Source organism: Haliotis rufescens, unplaced genomic scaffold (genome assembly GCF_023055435.1).
Source record: "Haliotis rufescens isolate VD_foot unplaced genomic scaffold, xgHalRufe1.0.p SCAF_17, whole genome shotgun sequence".
NCBI classification, from domain to species: Eukaryota; Metazoa; Mollusca; class Gastropoda; order Lepetellida; family Haliotidae; genus Haliotis; species Haliotis rufescens.
In genome coordinates this window covers 32074593-32092683 of record NW_025963857.1, presented here as the reverse complement: position 1 = coordinate 32092683, position 18091 = coordinate 32074593, and the positions used below count along the sequence as shown (strand labels likewise).

Below are 18091 nucleotides of genomic sequence, written 5' to 3'. Positions count from 1 at the left end.
ATTATAGAGCCACGCCTAACAAGTAATGATCTTCGGATGCCCAGGACTTATCAAACTGGAGGAAGCGTACCCATTGTGTGCCTTGTCAATCCTTCGGATCACCAAGTGGTGCTACAGCCTCGTCAAGTCTTAGGGGTTGCCATGGAAATACATCATGTCGAATCCCCCTCGGAACAATCTGCGGCTGTTGTAATCAACCCAACATCCCTGCTCACCTGACAAGTCTGTTTGAAAGATCATCAGAGTTACTGCAAGGTCATGAAGTGCATCAACTGGCACAACTACTAACGGACTATCAAGACGTATTTGCCAAAGATAACTTGGATTTGGGGAACTTTACTGAACTTGGACATTCCATTGATACTGGAAACACTAAACCAATTATACAGCGTATGCGAAGAACACCACTTGGATTCAAGAAGGAGGAAGAGACACATCTCAAGAAAATGTTAGATGCCGGAGTCATTCAACCTTCTGTATCAGAATGGGCTGCACCCCCTGTGTTAATACGCAAACATGATAACACAGTACGTTGGTGCATAGATTATCGCGGTCTGAATGACGTCACGAAAAAAGACGTATTTCTGTTGACCCTGGTGGAAGATTGTCTTGATACGCTCGCCAGTAATCTCTGGTACTCTAAGCTAGATGCAAACTCAGCTTATTGGCAAGTGAAAATTTCTCCAAAGGATCGCGAAAAAAATCTTTCATCACCAAGTATGGTCTATTCAAACATATTCGAATGGGATTTGGACTCTGTAATGCTCCAGCAACATATTCACGTGTAATGAACCTCGTGTTGCGAGGATTGACCTGGGATATTGCACTGGCATTCTTGGACGATATTTTGGTGATGGGTACCAATATTGAAGACCATCTGACTAACCTCCGATCCATCTTCGAGAGATTCCGAAGTTATCAACTCAAATTGAAACCTCGCAAATGTGAACTGTTTCAGCAGAGGGTTGAGTTTCTCCGTCGCGTAGTTAGCCAAGATGGCCTTGAGGCCAACAACGATGGCCTCAAAGTGGTACTAACCTGGCCCCGCCCCACCTGTACCAAGGATGTTGAAAGGTTCCTTGACTTTGCCAACTACCACAGGATGTTTATCGGGGACTATGCTTCTATGGCAGTCCCGTTGTATCGAATAACGGGTAAGAAGGCATTCCAATGGAATGATGAGCAGGAGCAATCTTTCTCGTCCTTGCGGCATGCTCTAACCCATACACCTGTGCTGGCATTACCTACCAAGGAGGACCCCTTCATCCTGGATACAGATGCTTCGGACGAAGCCATAGGAGCAGAACTGATCTAAGTTCAAAATGGAGAAGAGAGAGTAGTTTGTTTTGGCAGTTTTGGCCTGACCGCCGAGCAGAAACGATACTGCACAACCAGAAAAGAACTATTAGCAGTAATTAGATTTACAAGGCAGTTTCAACACTATCTGCTGGGACGGCGTTTTACTGTTAGGACTGATCACAGCAGTCTCCAATGGCTGTTAAACTTCAGGAATCCAAATGGCCAATTGGCCAGGTGGCTGGAAGAATTGAGCCAATATGACATGATGGTGAAACATCGCCTGGGAAAACTGCACGCCAATGCGGACGGTCTATCATGTATTCCACAAGGAGGCCAATGCCACAACTACAAACCAGGAGTAATGTTGAAAAGTTTGGATGCAAATATTGCACTCGGGCTCATGAAAATTGGAGTAGGTTCTTCAGGGATGTGGATGACACCATTCCTCTGGCCCATGTTGGGCGGGATTGCCTCTCCGATGATGACTCACCTGATGATTGTGGCCTGCCGGTCTCCTGTCTTGAAATACAATCCAATGGGGATTCGGGTTTCCAACTGAACACCACCCCAGTGGCCGTAAGACTTGTTGTGACTGATGACAGGCAGAAAGAACAATTTGGGTATTCATCCGAGGAAATATGCAATCAGCAGAGATCTGATCCAGACTTAACCATTATAATAGATTGGATTCAAACTACTGAGGAGCCGAGTGAATCAAGTCTCTTCTTGGCCAGTCCCGCAGCTAAATACTATTGGTTGAACCGAACTCTATTTCGGATTGACAAGCAGGGATTGTTACGTGTTGATCCTCTCATAAAAGAAAAGACAACATGAGGCATGGCATCCCTGGTGGTCCCAAAATCATTACAGCAAGAAGTGCTAAGGTTGAATCATGATGTCATGGCTGCAGCACATCTGGGAATGGAAAAAACAATCTATAGAGTTAAAACCCGTTTCTACTGGCATGGCATGGTACAAGATATCAAGTTATATGTAAGCACATGTTCAACATGTAGCCGAAACAGAGGACCTGTACGACATGCCCGGTCACCAATGATCAACTTTCATGCAGGGGCACCCATGGAAAGAGTTCATCTTGATTTCATTGGCCCCTTGCCCAAAAGCAAGTTGGGTAATCACTACATCTTAATGATGGTTGACCAATTCACCAAATGGGTGGAGTGCATAGCTTTGCCTACCCAAACGGCTGAGGTGACAGCCAAAGCTGCAGTAGATGTTTTTTTCTCTAGATTTGGTTGCCCTTTCCAAGTATTTACAGATCAAGGAAGAAACTTTGAGAGCAAATTGTTCACTGAACTTTGCACGCTACTACAGATACATAAAACCAGGACAACCCCATATCGTCCCTCTGCTAATAGACAAGTGGAGCGATTTAATCACTCTCCTGCAAGCCATTCGTTGCCACATAGATGCAAATCAATCCAGGTGGGATGAATTTTTACCACAACTGGCAGGGGCATTGAGGTCTGCAGTTAATCGGCAAACGGGATATACCGCCAACATGCTGATGCTCGGTAGGGAAATCAATCAACCTGCAGAGCTAGTCTTCAGCGCCACGCAGGAGGAATCTCCATCATTGAACCCTGACACATATGTGCATCAGCTAGCCTCAGCTCTTGGTGAGGTACATCGCCTTGCCCGTAATAAATTGCAAACTACCCAGCTCCAAATGAAGAGGGATTACGATTTGAGGATTTTGTCCCGAAAGTTTGAAGAGGGAGAGATGGTGTATATAGTGGACACTGCCTCCATACAGGGAAAGTGCAAGAAGTTGTCTCCATCCTGGAAAGGACCCGGGATAATCACTACTAGGATTTCCAATTCACTGTATGAGGTCCGGACAAGGAAGAGAACATCAGTACATCACCATGATCGCATAATTCCAAGTTGGATCCAGAGGTTATCTAAAACAAAGAGTACTTCTGATACTCAAGAGGATCTCAACCTGGAGTGGCTCTTCAAGAATCAAACGAATTATTGTATCTGTAATAAACCCGATGATGGACGATTAATGATAGGCTGTGACCGATGTGACCAATGGTTTCATGGAGCCTGCGTTGGAATCACCAAGAGAACAGCAAACAATCTGGATGAATACATCTGTCCACACTGCACCACAGGAAAGGACAGAGTATCCTAGAGGAAAAACTCTAATGTTTCAGGAAAAATGGTATTCCAAAGACGAGGACACTCCAGCGAACGCCATGGAGCTAGGAGCAGGGACGCATCTACTTCCTACTGGGTTTGAGACTTGACATCTACGTCTTCGGGCTCCCAGACCAGCCTAGGAGCTCCAACATCTCCAGGAAGAAGGTCCCCTGTCCCTCATCATGAACGATCAATGTCGGATCAACCAGAGGTATCCCTGGGACATGTCTCAGGAAGGAACCTATCCCAGACATCCAAGGATAGTGGAGACCAGCTCCGGGCCGCACACTCCAGGAAAAGAAGCCCTGAGGAGGACATCAAACCTTCAAGGAAGTGAGCCTGTCAGAGCCCGGATAGACGGCAGGTGGCCTCTGTTGTCTATCTTCCTGTTGCCAGCTGGGAGCGAAAGGTCCAGCAACGACCGTCTTACAGACAATCACCCCGGCGATCACCCCGGCGTCAGGCACTGCAAACACGAAAACGTCGTTTTTTTCCGTATATGGTCATTGGACGGAAAAACGACTAAAAATTCATTAAAATTGATTAATTGGTCAGCGTCTAGAAAGTGTCCAGAAAAGGGTCGAGTTTTTCAAGCGTAAAATGGACGGAAAAACGATGCTTTTTGCTCCGCCTTGTACAACTGTTAACGGCCAATCAGATGGCGCTGGTCCCCCGACGCACGTGATGTCCAAGGCTTCCTTTCGGAAGCTTTAGTTTTCGTATTTCTGGCATGCCTTGCTCTAGTATCTGTCGCGCGCAGTGCAGCGAGATTTGCTAAGCTAGTTTTAGGATATGTTACATGTTAATGGAATTCAGACACGCGCCAAGAAGTCAAACCGAACAATGTTACTAAGTTTATTGTGGTAACGGCTATGTACAGTTACCCCTATCGGATAATGGGTTGTGTTTCATTTGGTTATAACAATAACTAATTTTTTAATGTGAAGTTTACAAGATATACGACTTGAACGCGAGGTCGGTCACATGACGTTCTTCACGTGACTGTATTCTTGAAAAGGCGTAAACACTGACTACTTCCACATTCCTGGGGAAAACCCTTGGAATTCCCTGGTTCGAATTCATACAGAAGCGTGGTTGCAAGCCCATTTAAGGATACCCTCGCTACAACCCATCCCAGAGAGAAAAAACACGAAAAAAAATCCAAACTGTCGCAGTGACAATTTACAGAAATCTATGAATTTACCTTAGTATCTATTTGACACATCTTCACAATCACCTTTCAATGATCGGCCAATTGATCAGTGATGCCAAAGGCTTGAAATAGCCACAGGTTAATTAACAACTTCGAAAATATCTCCCGTCACGTTTATCGTGTCGGCCATTTTGACGTATTGTACTTGATGTAAATGTATTACGACGCTCTGTCATTGTAATTGACTTACTGAGGTAATTCTGTAAAAGATCTTCTCATCTCATGAGGATATTGTTTGGAATATATTTCTTGTAAACATACTAAAACATATGTTTCTCGCTTTGGGGGGAACTATTTTATTCCGGGGTGGCCCATTAAATCTAGTAGTAAGTCAAGGCACCATGCGTGATCTGTTATTTTATGTGTTTAAATTACGATTTGGGGCGTTAATAAAATACACTGACGCAAGTATATTCTATTCAAATCAATTGGATAATTGAATATGCTTTCTTTTACATATTACATAACATCACTGCACAAAATATGAACAGTTGCAGTAACACACTACGGTAATCGCATTAAACATCATTTTCAACTGTACAGTATTTCAGTCTTTCAGTTATATCATGGTGTATCAGACTGATGTGGGATAAAAATCCGAAGTGGTTAAGGTCATCCAATGGGTGTTCGGGAAAAGGTGAGCGTATCCTGCCACACAAGTGGCACCCGTCACAAACACATGCAAGGACAAGTCAATTGTTCACCTGAACAAAGCACGGAAACACACAATGATGCCCGTCCTCAGTTTTACCGAGCATGTAAATTATTTTGTCCGTCAAAAACATGGACGAGTATAAACAATATGTTCATTAACGTAATACATGTCATACAATTGACAAAATGTATTGACTCGGAGCATTATTGTTAACCACAGCGTATGCAGTTGAACTCATCACCCATCCCATTATTGATAACCCTTCTTGAAGATCTATGAAATCAGAAGCTGCAACACTCTATCTTTTAACTGGCATGTCAGACTTCTATTTCATTACTCAGTTTTATTTGCACGGATTACTATGGAAGGGACATTGTTTCGTTGTCGCATTGTCGCATTGACGCCTTTACAAAAACAAGCAAAACGTGTCAAAATTAACAAAAGCGCGACAATTGGCCATTTGTCGCATTGTCGCGTGTTCGCATTGTCGCTCTTTGGTAATCCTTTTCTATATTTTTCAAAAGGGCGACGATGCCGTAACGCGACATTTTCAAGGTCAAAATATGTCTCGTTGTCGCATTGTCGCCCCATCACAAATGTGTATAAAAGGCGTAAAGTTCAGTTATTGTTACAGTTAGGAAGTTCAACCTGATACATGTACGTCTTGAAATGAAAACCGTCCGCGAGTCCATAACGTTTTATTGTGAGCTCTTCTCTAAAAGTGCTTAGTGTTCAACTCCCAGTTCCAAACACGTAGTACCTCCTCAAAAATCCACATACCTCCAGTGCAGTGGTCTTCCGGAAGATCTTACTCTTGACCGTATTGGACAACTGACGAGTGCACGCCTGACCTGTGACCTCGTTGCAACCCTCGTGATGTGTTTGCCGAAGGGAGAGGTGTAGGAAATGTGTGCTCCAGCCCAGCGCAGAGCTCGCGACATACTGTATACTGATGTATACAGTATATTGCAGTTGATATACTGTATACTGCATGTGATACTTATTTGCGGAAATGTTACAACTTTCAAGATTCAAGATTCAATTTGCATATATTTCATATACAACAGACCGCCGTCATATATCACTGGAATACTGCTGAGAGCGGCGTTAAAACAAATTGTTTTCATAATGGAGCGCTGCAGTCATTTAAAATAGAACCGTATACATATGTACATGTAGTACCAACTCACTCTATTTGTTTCGAATATTCAGCAGAAAATATATTATTAACCAGGTCTTTGGGAAAAGATATCAGATTTGTATAAGCAGCCACATAGGGATGATAAAGGACCCCTCGCTGATTAGGTTCTTGTTTACTTAAGAGCAGAGTTGGCCATGTTAGATGATATAACCAAAATCCGGGAGCTCCGGCGGGGGGCAAGCTGGTCTTGTTAGTGTATGGTATGAGCTGTGACGTTGACCCAAGAGAATAATGTAAAACATGAGACCAACTCTATAATGATTGGGAAAGTCTAGATTTCCACAGCTCTAGCCTGAAATTAAGAATTGTTCCATGCTCCATTTTAATTGTATTATTTTCATTTTGTAGACATGGATGGACCAACCAGGAAAGAAATTGATAGAATATTAATATTACATGTTACCACTGATCCAGTTAAATTCATCACTCAATAATAAATTAGTATTTGACATTATGGCATTTGATTATTAGGGCATGATCATGTACATGTTCACTGTAGTAATGTACATACCAGTCAACTTGATTATAATTTTTATCAAAGTGTAGCGCGGCATCAACGATTACTTTATGATATCCTCACTTGTCATCGATGTATTGACATCGAACAATGGACGGCAATTCGAAATTCTTATGGATAGCTTCAATAGGGACAGCGCCGGTGTCAGTACAATTTTCCTAGTTAAAATAAGTATCTACAAAATATAATCTGAAGCAGACAAGAACAATATTTTTTTATTAATACTTATTTACAATTTAGTCATTATCATCAAGAGCACCGATCTACGCATTTGGGATACGATGACATGCATCAACCAAGTCAGCGAGCCAAGTCGCCTTCGTACAAGCATGGGTTGTTGAATGCCTATTCTAACCCGTATCTTCTCGGGTATTTTTTTAAATAATAAGGTACAATGAAATTCTGTATATGTCCATGATAAGTGTGTATAAGTAGATGGATAATATGTCCATACACGCCAAGTAAATGGTATATGCATTAATTTAAATGCAAATGATTCAATGATGAGTTCTTTCACAAGTCCATATTTCAAGGCATGTATTTGATATTCATAATAACTCCACAAAAGCTACACAATGGCAACAAAACGGTACCAGCATCACAGATACCAATAATACATGAGATACATATAATTACTTTAAAGTTAAAACATGTATCTAAATAGAAAATTAGAAGGATACACTTCCGACATTTTTCGTATTTTGTTTTCGTTTGGAGAGAGAAGTTGTGATTCGTATCTGGTGGGTGCAAACAGGTGTTCCCTTCCGCCCAGGCCTTGCGGCAATGCTATATCCCAAAATGAAACAAGCCTTGTTTAACAGGTTCAGACTCAAATTTCTATCCCACTTGGGCTCCTTTTAAATTTAAATATAATTTCTCGTGTCGATATGTGTCAGAAGAAATGAAATATTACAGCACAGGTGAACAGGTTATATGCGCATGTCAGCGTCGATCCTATAATATCCTTTTATGCAAAATACATATATACTGATGAATTAAGGTAGTAATACTACGCAAATATATGTCCAGGTGCATACATCAGTATCATCTCGTGATCTTAATTCGTGCTTTGAGCCCTTTTTCTACCGGAGATTCTGGGGTGTTACATCACACCAGAAAGCCAGGTCCAAATTCAAGTCATAATTTCATGGTCCGTCTAGTATGTTGGAAACCAATATCGCAATATGGCTAAATATTGCTGAACGTGGTATTAACCCGATTACTCACATAATTATTCCATTTTCTACAGTCATCTGCGAACACTATCTTTAAGGTGGTATATCTGTATCATCCAAATGTCCATACATATATGTCCACATTTATATGTATAAAGCAAGTCGTCCTGCACTCTTCCTTAAAAGATAAATGTTAAGCATTTCCTCTGTATGGATTTATATAATGTAATATCGTTTTAATGTAATGCTGATGCAGTAAACGTACCACAGACCTAATGCTAGAATAACATCTAATTTCTGAAATGAACATATTTTACAGAAAAAAACAGTTGTTTAAACAATACTTATAAAATATAAGAACAAGGAGCCAAGAGCCAAATATTGGGCTGTGTTGGACATATTTGTTTCGGGGTCTTATGACAGACAAACCTGATGCCTTTAAGTATAAAGATAAGTAAGTATAGATGTTGTACATATTCAAATATGTTCGTGATTAACCCAACCTTGAAAAATATTGAAAGATGAGTGGTAACTATTTATGCCATTATTTCAAATTAGAATGAGAGCACATCAGGAAAGCATGGTACTTTAATATACGTATCTTGTTAACCCAATATTCTTTTTTAAGTAAGAGCAGCATGTATATCGAGAGTATAGGTTTGGTGCGTGACTTATCACACAGTACTTTCAGAAAGTGTGCATATTCTGTTTATCGGCAATAAATAACATAAGACGATTCATACGGGTAAATACGATTTACTTCAGAACTAGTATAGATTATTTAAGGTTAGGGGGAAATGTATGTAATTAACAGAACTTTGGCCGGGTTTGAAGGATTTGGGTCCTGGCTTGGGCTTTGTGTTGGACGTGTAGACGGCATTTCCAGGTTTGACGTATCAATGACAAAAATGATGTCAGATGCAATTCTCTGCCTTTTCGGGTGAACAATTGGCTTGCCTTTGGGTTCGTTTTAGGCGGGTGCCACTAGTGGATCGGAATGAGCTCACGTTTTTGCGAGCATCCAATGTCATCATTTATTATGATGAATCATGAAACATGCTCCTGATGTTGTCGCAATGGTGCAGTTGGCGCTACTTTTGGCAAGGGTTTCTCATGATAATGGAAATGCTTATGTCGCTTTTGTTGACCGATAAACATGAAAAGATATAATGTTAGTGTATATGGTCATGTAATTAAGAAACAAACGACGAGTGGGAGTTGTTTATTGTACGATAAACAACGACCGAGACTCGTTTATTTCTATATGAGATATCAACATTACGTACAGCCTCTTTTAGGGTGTTAAATTAGGAAAAAATACACGCTTTACAATATTTACCCGTACTTAAATAATGATGATTCCTTGAATAGAATCCGACAGCGGCCATGCTAGATAAATCCATTTTAGGATTTGAGTTTGGTCCGCATATTCTCACAATTTTCTCGTCAATCATCTGTACCTTTTCTCCCAATACCGATTGCCATATCACTCTCACTTTCGGATTCTCCAGCAACATTTATTGGGAACAACTCACTAGACACATACCTCTCAAAAATAAGGTCAAATTTACAAATTTTACTTTTCAAGTTGCGAGTGCATGTTCGAATCTCAATAAATGACGTCATGATAGAACAATGTTTTATCGTGAAATAGATATCGCTTCCTTCTTTGTTCTTTGTGATTTATCGCGTAGCTATCTTATATCATCAAATGACGTATCCGTGTCATGTAGCAATAACATACACAAATATCGTTGACTTCGACGTTGAATAGTGTCATGAAATATGATTATCCTCTTGTGTGCAATATTTCTGGTTGATAAATCTAACATATTCTTACTTTAAGAATAGCGACTATACATTATTATATATCCCCTATCAGGTCTCTGTAACATTTGCAAAATGATACAAATATAAAAATACAACTGAACCTAAATGTAATGTTTTAATATACTTACGTTGCTGAGTGCAGCATTTAACAACAAACAAACAAAACATAATATCTTTAAGAATTATGTTAACAATTCCGATGCTAAAAATAATCTCACAATCTCCATACCTCTTTCTCTCTATGAAAACATAATAACTTTTTTGAATAATCTGAAGGAATAATAATGGCAATACTATCATAATTATCATCATTATTTATGTAACTTATCCTCAAGTGAAGTAGTCCTCCACACTATACATTCAGTGAAGAAGCCCATGAACATATAAACTATGTAACATACATTCATGGAAATTAGATGAACAGTTGAAGTTAGCAAATGATATTATTCGGTCGAACGTCTATCAGCCATCTATTCTATTCATGAAGAACATTTCACGTGGGACCAACAGAGGGAATTATGACTATCGACTTGCTTATTATTTTTTATATTCATGCCAGCTCAAACGATCTATTGGCTTGATTTATTGTTATGGTATCCACAAAATAAGTAGGATCCGATTTTTTCCGTTTTTGTTGAAATTAAACTGATTAATATTTGCTGTTTACATATCAAAGTTTGCCAAATTGTTACAAAATGTTCACTGTATCACTGGACTGAGGGAGGGCGGTATTCCTCCTTGTGGGTCACCTGCTTGGCAATATGGGACGGGAAAACTGCAGGGGGTGAGGGCAGTTAAGTTGATGGTACAGACAGATAAGAGAGATCATTTTACAAATGTGAAACCTCAGTCCACAAAGGAAGAGGCGAAAGCTGAAACTTGGTGAGGTTTACAGAACAAAGGCAGTTATTTCTAGTTTCTTACTGACTCTCGAAGATACATTTAATAAAACAATTAATGCGTGTGTGTGTGTGTGTGTGTGTGTGTGTGTGTGTGTGTGTGTGTGTGTGTGTGTGTGTGTGTGTGTGTGTGTGTGTGTGTGTTTGAGGTAGAAGAAGAATTGTACACCATAAAAATGGCTACGTATGTAGTTGGGGTAGATATGTTGAATGCCCGGCCAGTATGACCTTTGAGTCACTACAGTTTCAGTCATTAAAATGCGTAAAACAGTATTGAGTGAAAGAAAACACTATAAGTGAGTGAAACAAAAGACCTCATTACAGGCACACCCAGTCCCCCAACTTCAAGTCTGCATGTATCAATACTCATACCTGCCACATCCTCAACCACTTAACTTACTCACACAATCATCTGACAACATGTTCGCCAACCCTCGTATCACAACGCATACACGCACGCACGCACGCACGCATGCACGCACGCACGCACGCACACACACACACACACACACACACATACACACCTCTGCCACACCACCCCTGTTGACATGGATAAACTCGGATACAATGTACATCCTCTCCAGTAACAATAGCCTACGTGTCATTTGTAATTGGATAATTCAACACGATTCATTCAAAATATGTCGAATAAACTTCAGTATAAAATGTTCACACAACTCATAACCATACTTCTTTTTTTCGTGTTATCATGATAAACATGATACCACCCCATGGGTGTACTTAATCTCGTGAGAATAGCAAATAATATTGTTTATACTCTACATTAATCCCATTGAATTTCTTATCTTCAAAAACAAACTTGCATAGTTGCCAACACCACGGTACAACAATTAAAGTTGACACAGTAAGACCTCCCCTCCCTCTCATCTCTAACTGGTATGAATAATACATTTTCACAAGGTTCTACCCACCATTGTGTTTAACCATCCACTCTCTCTATCTTTTTCAAATCGTAAATCTGACAAACACACGTCTGTTCATACGTGACATGATTCGCAAAACTGCAGCCATGACTTGACTGTTTATACAAGAAATTAAATTGTGAATATAAGTCGTACCGTTAGAGAGAAATCTCTGCACTTATATAGCAATACACGCACATTCTTCTTTCCCCACCATTATGTCTACGTCAGCCATCATGGATCCATGCGCATGCTTTCATACATAATCCATCCTCCCACCATTCCCCAACATCCATCGAACTATAACTATATCCGCCCTCATGTATCGGTATTCGTGCTTTCATACATACATACACCCCCCTACCATTCCCCTACATCCATCGCAGTATAACTATGACTATAACCGCCTTCGTGCATCCGCACTTATGTTCACATTGCATTGCATATGTATCGAATTACACGTTTAAAATATCGTAAATATTTTACAACATGTACATATTATATATCAGCAAACAGAGATTATTATAACGCAATAGATTTCATCCGTCAAAACATCACAGAAAGAGGGGCAGCCTGGAATTTGACAATGACATCTGAATGCACTAAGACGTTCAACTGGTCAGGAGGTGAGAGTTGCGGAAGATTACGGTAAACTTCAGTTACAGATCTCCATTACGAATATCTAAAGTATGAATAAAGATCACAGCTTGCTATGACGTGTACTTCATGCCTGCAGAATTAGCAATGTCCTTAGCTCTAAATTATATGTCTAAATGCTTATGTAGACAAAGAGCCAAATGTATATAGGCATGGCCATATTATATTCTACGCAAATATCACCACATTTAAAAACAAAGCTAGATTGAGTCTTTGAAGGGCATTAAGAACTGATACACACAAGGAAAAATATTTATGGATGTCAACGGAGGAACACTGCGTTTCAGAATATATACTTTCTCCTTCATCAGGTGCATATTATTAAATGCTATGAGGCAGAGAACATATATTTGTACCTGTAAGAACAACAAAAGTAAAAAGATAGCAAAGAAGGGAACGCAACAAGGGAAGCCAACAGATAACTGGCATGGCGCTGATTACCCCGCCTCCCGTTTGCCCATTGTCCATTTCCCATTACCAATCATTCATAAGTTAAGTTTTGGCTTTAATTTGTCCATTGATAATCAACCATCAACGTCTATTGTCTCCACCCTAAAAATATGTAGTTTACTTAGAAAGTGGTATCCAAATATAACGTGTGTTACTGTTGACCACTTTCTTTGGCATTGTTGGTTCAAAGCTTTCGGTTACAGAAGCCGTGCCATTTTTCTCTTGTCAGAGGAGTACACAAAGTATACGTCATCTGGACTAACATTTTTGATTCGGTGGCTGGGTTAGATCGCCAACTTTGTGTTCTGGCGATTGGGTGCCTCACTCACAGTGTGGGTTCAAATCCCGGACGGGACTAAACCCAAGAAAGTACGAGAATCTGTACTTTACTCAGAAAGTGTTATCCCAATTATAACATTTGTTGACAAGAAAACACAATAAATGTATATTCGGCTTTGGATGGGTAATGATATCACAGACATATACGGATATTGATGATGACTTGGAGGAGCTTCGTAACGCACGTCTTCTCAATTCAGGGATTGGTAAATCCAAATATGTGTGTGCGCGTGCGTGCGTGCGTGCGTAAGTCTGGGCCTGTTGGATGTTACATAAAACATTCGAGTTGGATTAGCATGTTAACTATATGATCTTCTTTAGGCAGAGAATGCCGCGCATGAATGTATTGATGAAATTCCTAGGTACATGGGGCCTTTTCGTCCCCAGGAATACCCACAGTGGAGACTTCAATGGGGATAGGGTGTACACAATGTGCTACCTGGTAGATTGTGTGTCATCAGACCGGACAACGTTGGTCTTTAACTGATTGTGGCGTAAAACACACTTATTCATTTACTTATATCGAAAATTGAATGTTCATCTTAATTGTTATTGTTGAACATGTAATATATTTTTAAAGAAATAAAACAGTGACATAATAACTACAACTGTATGTGAGCGCGAGTAGCTTTTTTGGAATGAGATGAATAAGTCTTATAAAGTTGTAAGCTTCTTCACAACCGTGTAACTATGAATTGACTTTATTGGGTAATCAAAAAAGAGATAGGACCTAAAATAGCCAAATTTCATACGATTTCACTTGTCCACCAACTTGGATGCAAGGCGAAAACATTTCAGCGCGTTTGAAGCCACTGAGAATGCCCCCTGCAGAGTTGGACGAACAATCTGCGTCGGCGCGGCTGAGTTGACCAGAGGCTATCAGCAGTATTTCCTGTCCAGGTTATTTAGGTCAGTTGTTTGTTTGTTTGTTTGTTTGTGTGTGTGTGTGTGTGTGTGTGTGTGTGTGTGTGTGTGCGTGCGTGCGTGCGTGCGTGCGTGCGTGTTGGGGGGGGGGGGGCGGGGGGGGGTGAGATTGGGGGGATAGATGATAGATTTAGCAACAAGTAAGGTCATCTTGATTGGGAGGGTATTCACAGATGGATTAGCATATGAACTATGATTCTCTTTAGGCAGAAAATGAGGATCCACGATGTTCGACCTGGTAGAAGTGTGTTATCAAACCTCACAGCATTGGTTTTTTGACTGACTGTAGCGTCAAAACAAACTCATTCATTTACTTGAACTGAATGTTCATCTTAATTGTTATGGATAGTCACGGAGCCATGATCCAGAGAACAGGGTGTTATTAGATAGAAATAAACTAAGTAATAATAGGATTACCAGAAAAACGGGGTTTTACACACAAGTCAATAAACTTCGCTCATTAACACCAGAGTAAGTCAGTACAAGATTGAAAACTGCCCCATAATTATGTATAACATGCTTGTCGGGTATTGCAACATGTATATGTCAAAACAAAGTTATTAAAATGAAGAGCAAAACTGATGAAAGTTAACAATAAACGTGTATACGTGTTATATCGTCACTGCAATAATGATTGTTTGTCTTTAGTATTAACATTCAAATACGTTATATCTGTATTAGCGATATTGTCTTTGTTCCACCGGTGAGTAAGCGTTAGCCGTACTATCTCGTAGTAAAATTGTATTTCTGAAGACATCACGATACAGTTTTTACGATGCATCACGTCTGCACTAGCGCCTGATAACAGCCTTGTGTTTGGGTGTTTCAGTGGTTTCAATCGCTGCTCTTGATATTGTTGATTAAACTTTGATACTATGAACAATATAATGTTATGTGAGAGGTTGACTTTAGAACGGTAACATACTAATAGTATATAGGATGACATAAACACAACATTGAGAAGTTCGTCCAGATTAGTGTATAGGCAACATTTAATAATTAAAATAATTACATTCAACAACTCCCCTTTTAAGTCCATTTTCCTGACTTATAAGTAAATGCAAGAACAATCGGCCGGAATACAATGTATAGTTCTTGTCCACTTCCATATGACTATATAGCATACAATAAGCTATCGGGTCCCGTTTAGATCGGTTTGGGTGGCAGCCTAGATAGCCATAGAATAGTTTCATCTTGGAATTTCCCATATCAACGGGGATCCTCTTCAATTTAAATGGAGTTACTCGTTACGATTCCGAACCTTCACGTGACTGTGTTTATGAACCATTGTCAAATAGTGGTGACATTAAATCCAGGAAACAATACGCGAAATCGCGCATGCACAGAACGGAAAATTTGGTCAAGGCATTAAGTAATCTGCATGCGCAGAACGATTGATTTCAGTACTTCCGCTAAGCGCTCCGAGTGCAGGGTCAAACGCGCGCCTGTAATCTAACACGCGGGGACTGACCAATGAAATCTGAGAAGTAGAAATACCGGTAGACGCTGTTGCTTGATTGACAATGTCAATCAAGAAAGGGAGGAGCTTAACGCTATCGTTCTCTCCCAGTAAATTCCGATGTCAAATAACGACGTTATTTGGACGGAAAAACGATGGTTTGAAAACGTCCAAATAACGTCGTTTTTCCGTCCAATGACCATATACGGAAAAAAACGACGTTTTCGTGTTTGCAGTGAGGTGTCTGTCTACTACAACACCTCAAGACACAGGCAGCACTCCTCCCCTGTAGGACGAGCCTCTCCCAGCCAAGAACGGCGCTCTTCACACCGGCGACAATCTCCAAGCCGGGAACGACGTCCTTTGCCCTGTAGGCATATCCCAAGACGGGAAGTTTCAAGGCAGGAGCGACATGTCTCCCCAAGATGGGATCGACGCCCTATGTCAAGGAGGCAAGCCCCAGAGCCAAGGCACCAGGCTTCTCCCTCACGACACGTCAGGTCAAACAACCAAGGGCTCAGCGTCTCTGTCGTTAACAAGGCCGCCCCGAAAATAGCAGCTCGGTTTCAGAGTAGTCATCTTCATGGAATGGGATCGAGCTGTCCAATACGGACGTGCGGAAAAAGAACCAGGACGCTGCGCCACTATGCCTACGGAGCTCACCTCCCACCATGTTTCCGTGACTCCGTACCAGCGTCACAAGAAATGGCAGCTGACATGATATCGGCCATAAAAGACCTTGCCCAGCAGATCTAGGGAGCAGGAGCTACCTGGACGGAATTACATCAGTTCGTCCTAAGGAATAGCCTTGTTCCCAAAGACATAACCCTAAGAGGAAGCTGCTTCAGGCACATTAAAGAGCTGTGTAACATCAAAGGATGGGCGTTACCACTAGATTCTGTCAACCTGTCGCTGGATAGCCCTGCCTGTCTTATACATTGGAGGATCTTGGTAGCCCTTCTGGACGTCACCTCGGATGGAGTCCGAAATCATTTCATGAATTTTGGGAACCTTCTGCAAATGCCAGGACCATCGCCATCTGTGCAAGCCACTCAAACAGCAGAGCTTCCCGGTACGTCCACTCGACCAACTCCATCCTCAGAGCCGCCGAAACTAGAGAGACTTCCCAGGGGTTTTGATACTCGCTTCCATTCAGACAGGATGCGCAGCAGGCTCAATCTGGACGCTGCCACACCCCTGGAAGAGGTCCTGGACAAGGCTGGCCAGCCAAAAGAGGTAGACATCAACCTTCAGAGGGCATTACAGATCCTTTGCGATCCACCAACCTGGCCCCAAGAACCAACTTTCCATCAGTGTTGGAAGATAGCAGTAGGTTTCCACCCAAAGAATGTGCAGTCCATGGACCCCGACCAACTCGACAAGTTAAGGCATCTGCTATCATCCCAGGATGTAATCGTCTTCGGGGAAATTGGCCTGGACTTTACTGTGGGAAACTGGGAACGGCAAGGGCAAGTCCTAGGGGAGCTCTTCAAGCTGGCACCATCAACCAAGCCAATCATCCTCCACCTCAGGGGTACTACCGCAGATACGTATCAACAGGCTCCACTACAAGAATGCCTCCAAATTGCCAAAGCCGCTGGAGTACCTTCCAAGCAGGGATTCCATCTCCATTGTTTCTCTGGGTCATTTAAAGAAGTGGCACTGTGGACCAAGCACTTCCCTGAGACGTGGTTTGGATACACCGGGATGGTGGCCAGCTTTGACGACCAACAGCTATCAGCATTGCGATTTCTGAATGCCAAGCGCTTCCTTTTGGAGACTGATGCCCCATATCTGTGGCCTCGCCCAGGTCGCCGAGGAGTCAATAGCCCAAGACTACTGGGTGAAGTTGCAGCTATGGTGGCCGCTGCCCGACAGAGTACCACAGCCAACATCCTGGAGCATGCCTATGTCAACGCTAGGCAGCTCTACAGAGTCTGATGATTCACACCATATGAATGGGATTCCTGAATCTGACTTGGTCAGGACTGGAACTGAGTCCACCGATCTGGTCTAGATTCTAGGATTCTCATAGCAGCTTTGTCATCTATTTAAGTTACGTGAACCAACTCGTTTGCCACCAAACAATCTGGTTGGGGATTTTCTTATTTAAGGCGTATGACTAATCTTAACCATGAGTTACGCGAACTGTCTCGGTTGATAGCACAAAACTGCTGCCCAACCCTGCAGGGATTTTGTCATGTTTTGGTGAGATCACCTTTTAGATCCTCCATGTCCACCTGATACCACAAGGGGAAGGCAAGTCCAGAAAAGAGGGAGGAATGTAGTGATTGGTGCTTCCACACTCGTACATTGGGTTACATCGGATTGGCCACCCGATGTTACTCGTATGTTTCCGGGTGTGATCGAGGCAGGTGATC

General features: G+C 41.6%; 1 protein-coding gene across 1 annotated transcript; it reads left to right on the top strand.

The window, feature by feature from the left end:
* The first annotated feature begins 16730 nt into the window (after positions 1-16730).
* On the top strand, positions 16731-17651 carry LOC124142609 (uncharacterized metal-dependent hydrolase YabD-like). The gene has a single exon (XM_046511183.2). The coding sequence runs from the start codon at positions 16731-16733 to the stop codon at positions 17649-17651; it is 921 nt and encodes a 306-aa protein (XP_046367139.2).
* The last annotated feature ends 440 nt before the right edge of the window (positions 17652-18091 follow it).

Excerpts from the sequence above, each read along its gene's own strand:
- LOC124142609 (XM_046511183.2), top strand. The coding sequence starts at position 16,731 with ATGCCAGGACCATCGCCATCTGTGCAAGCCACTCAAACAGCAGAGCTT.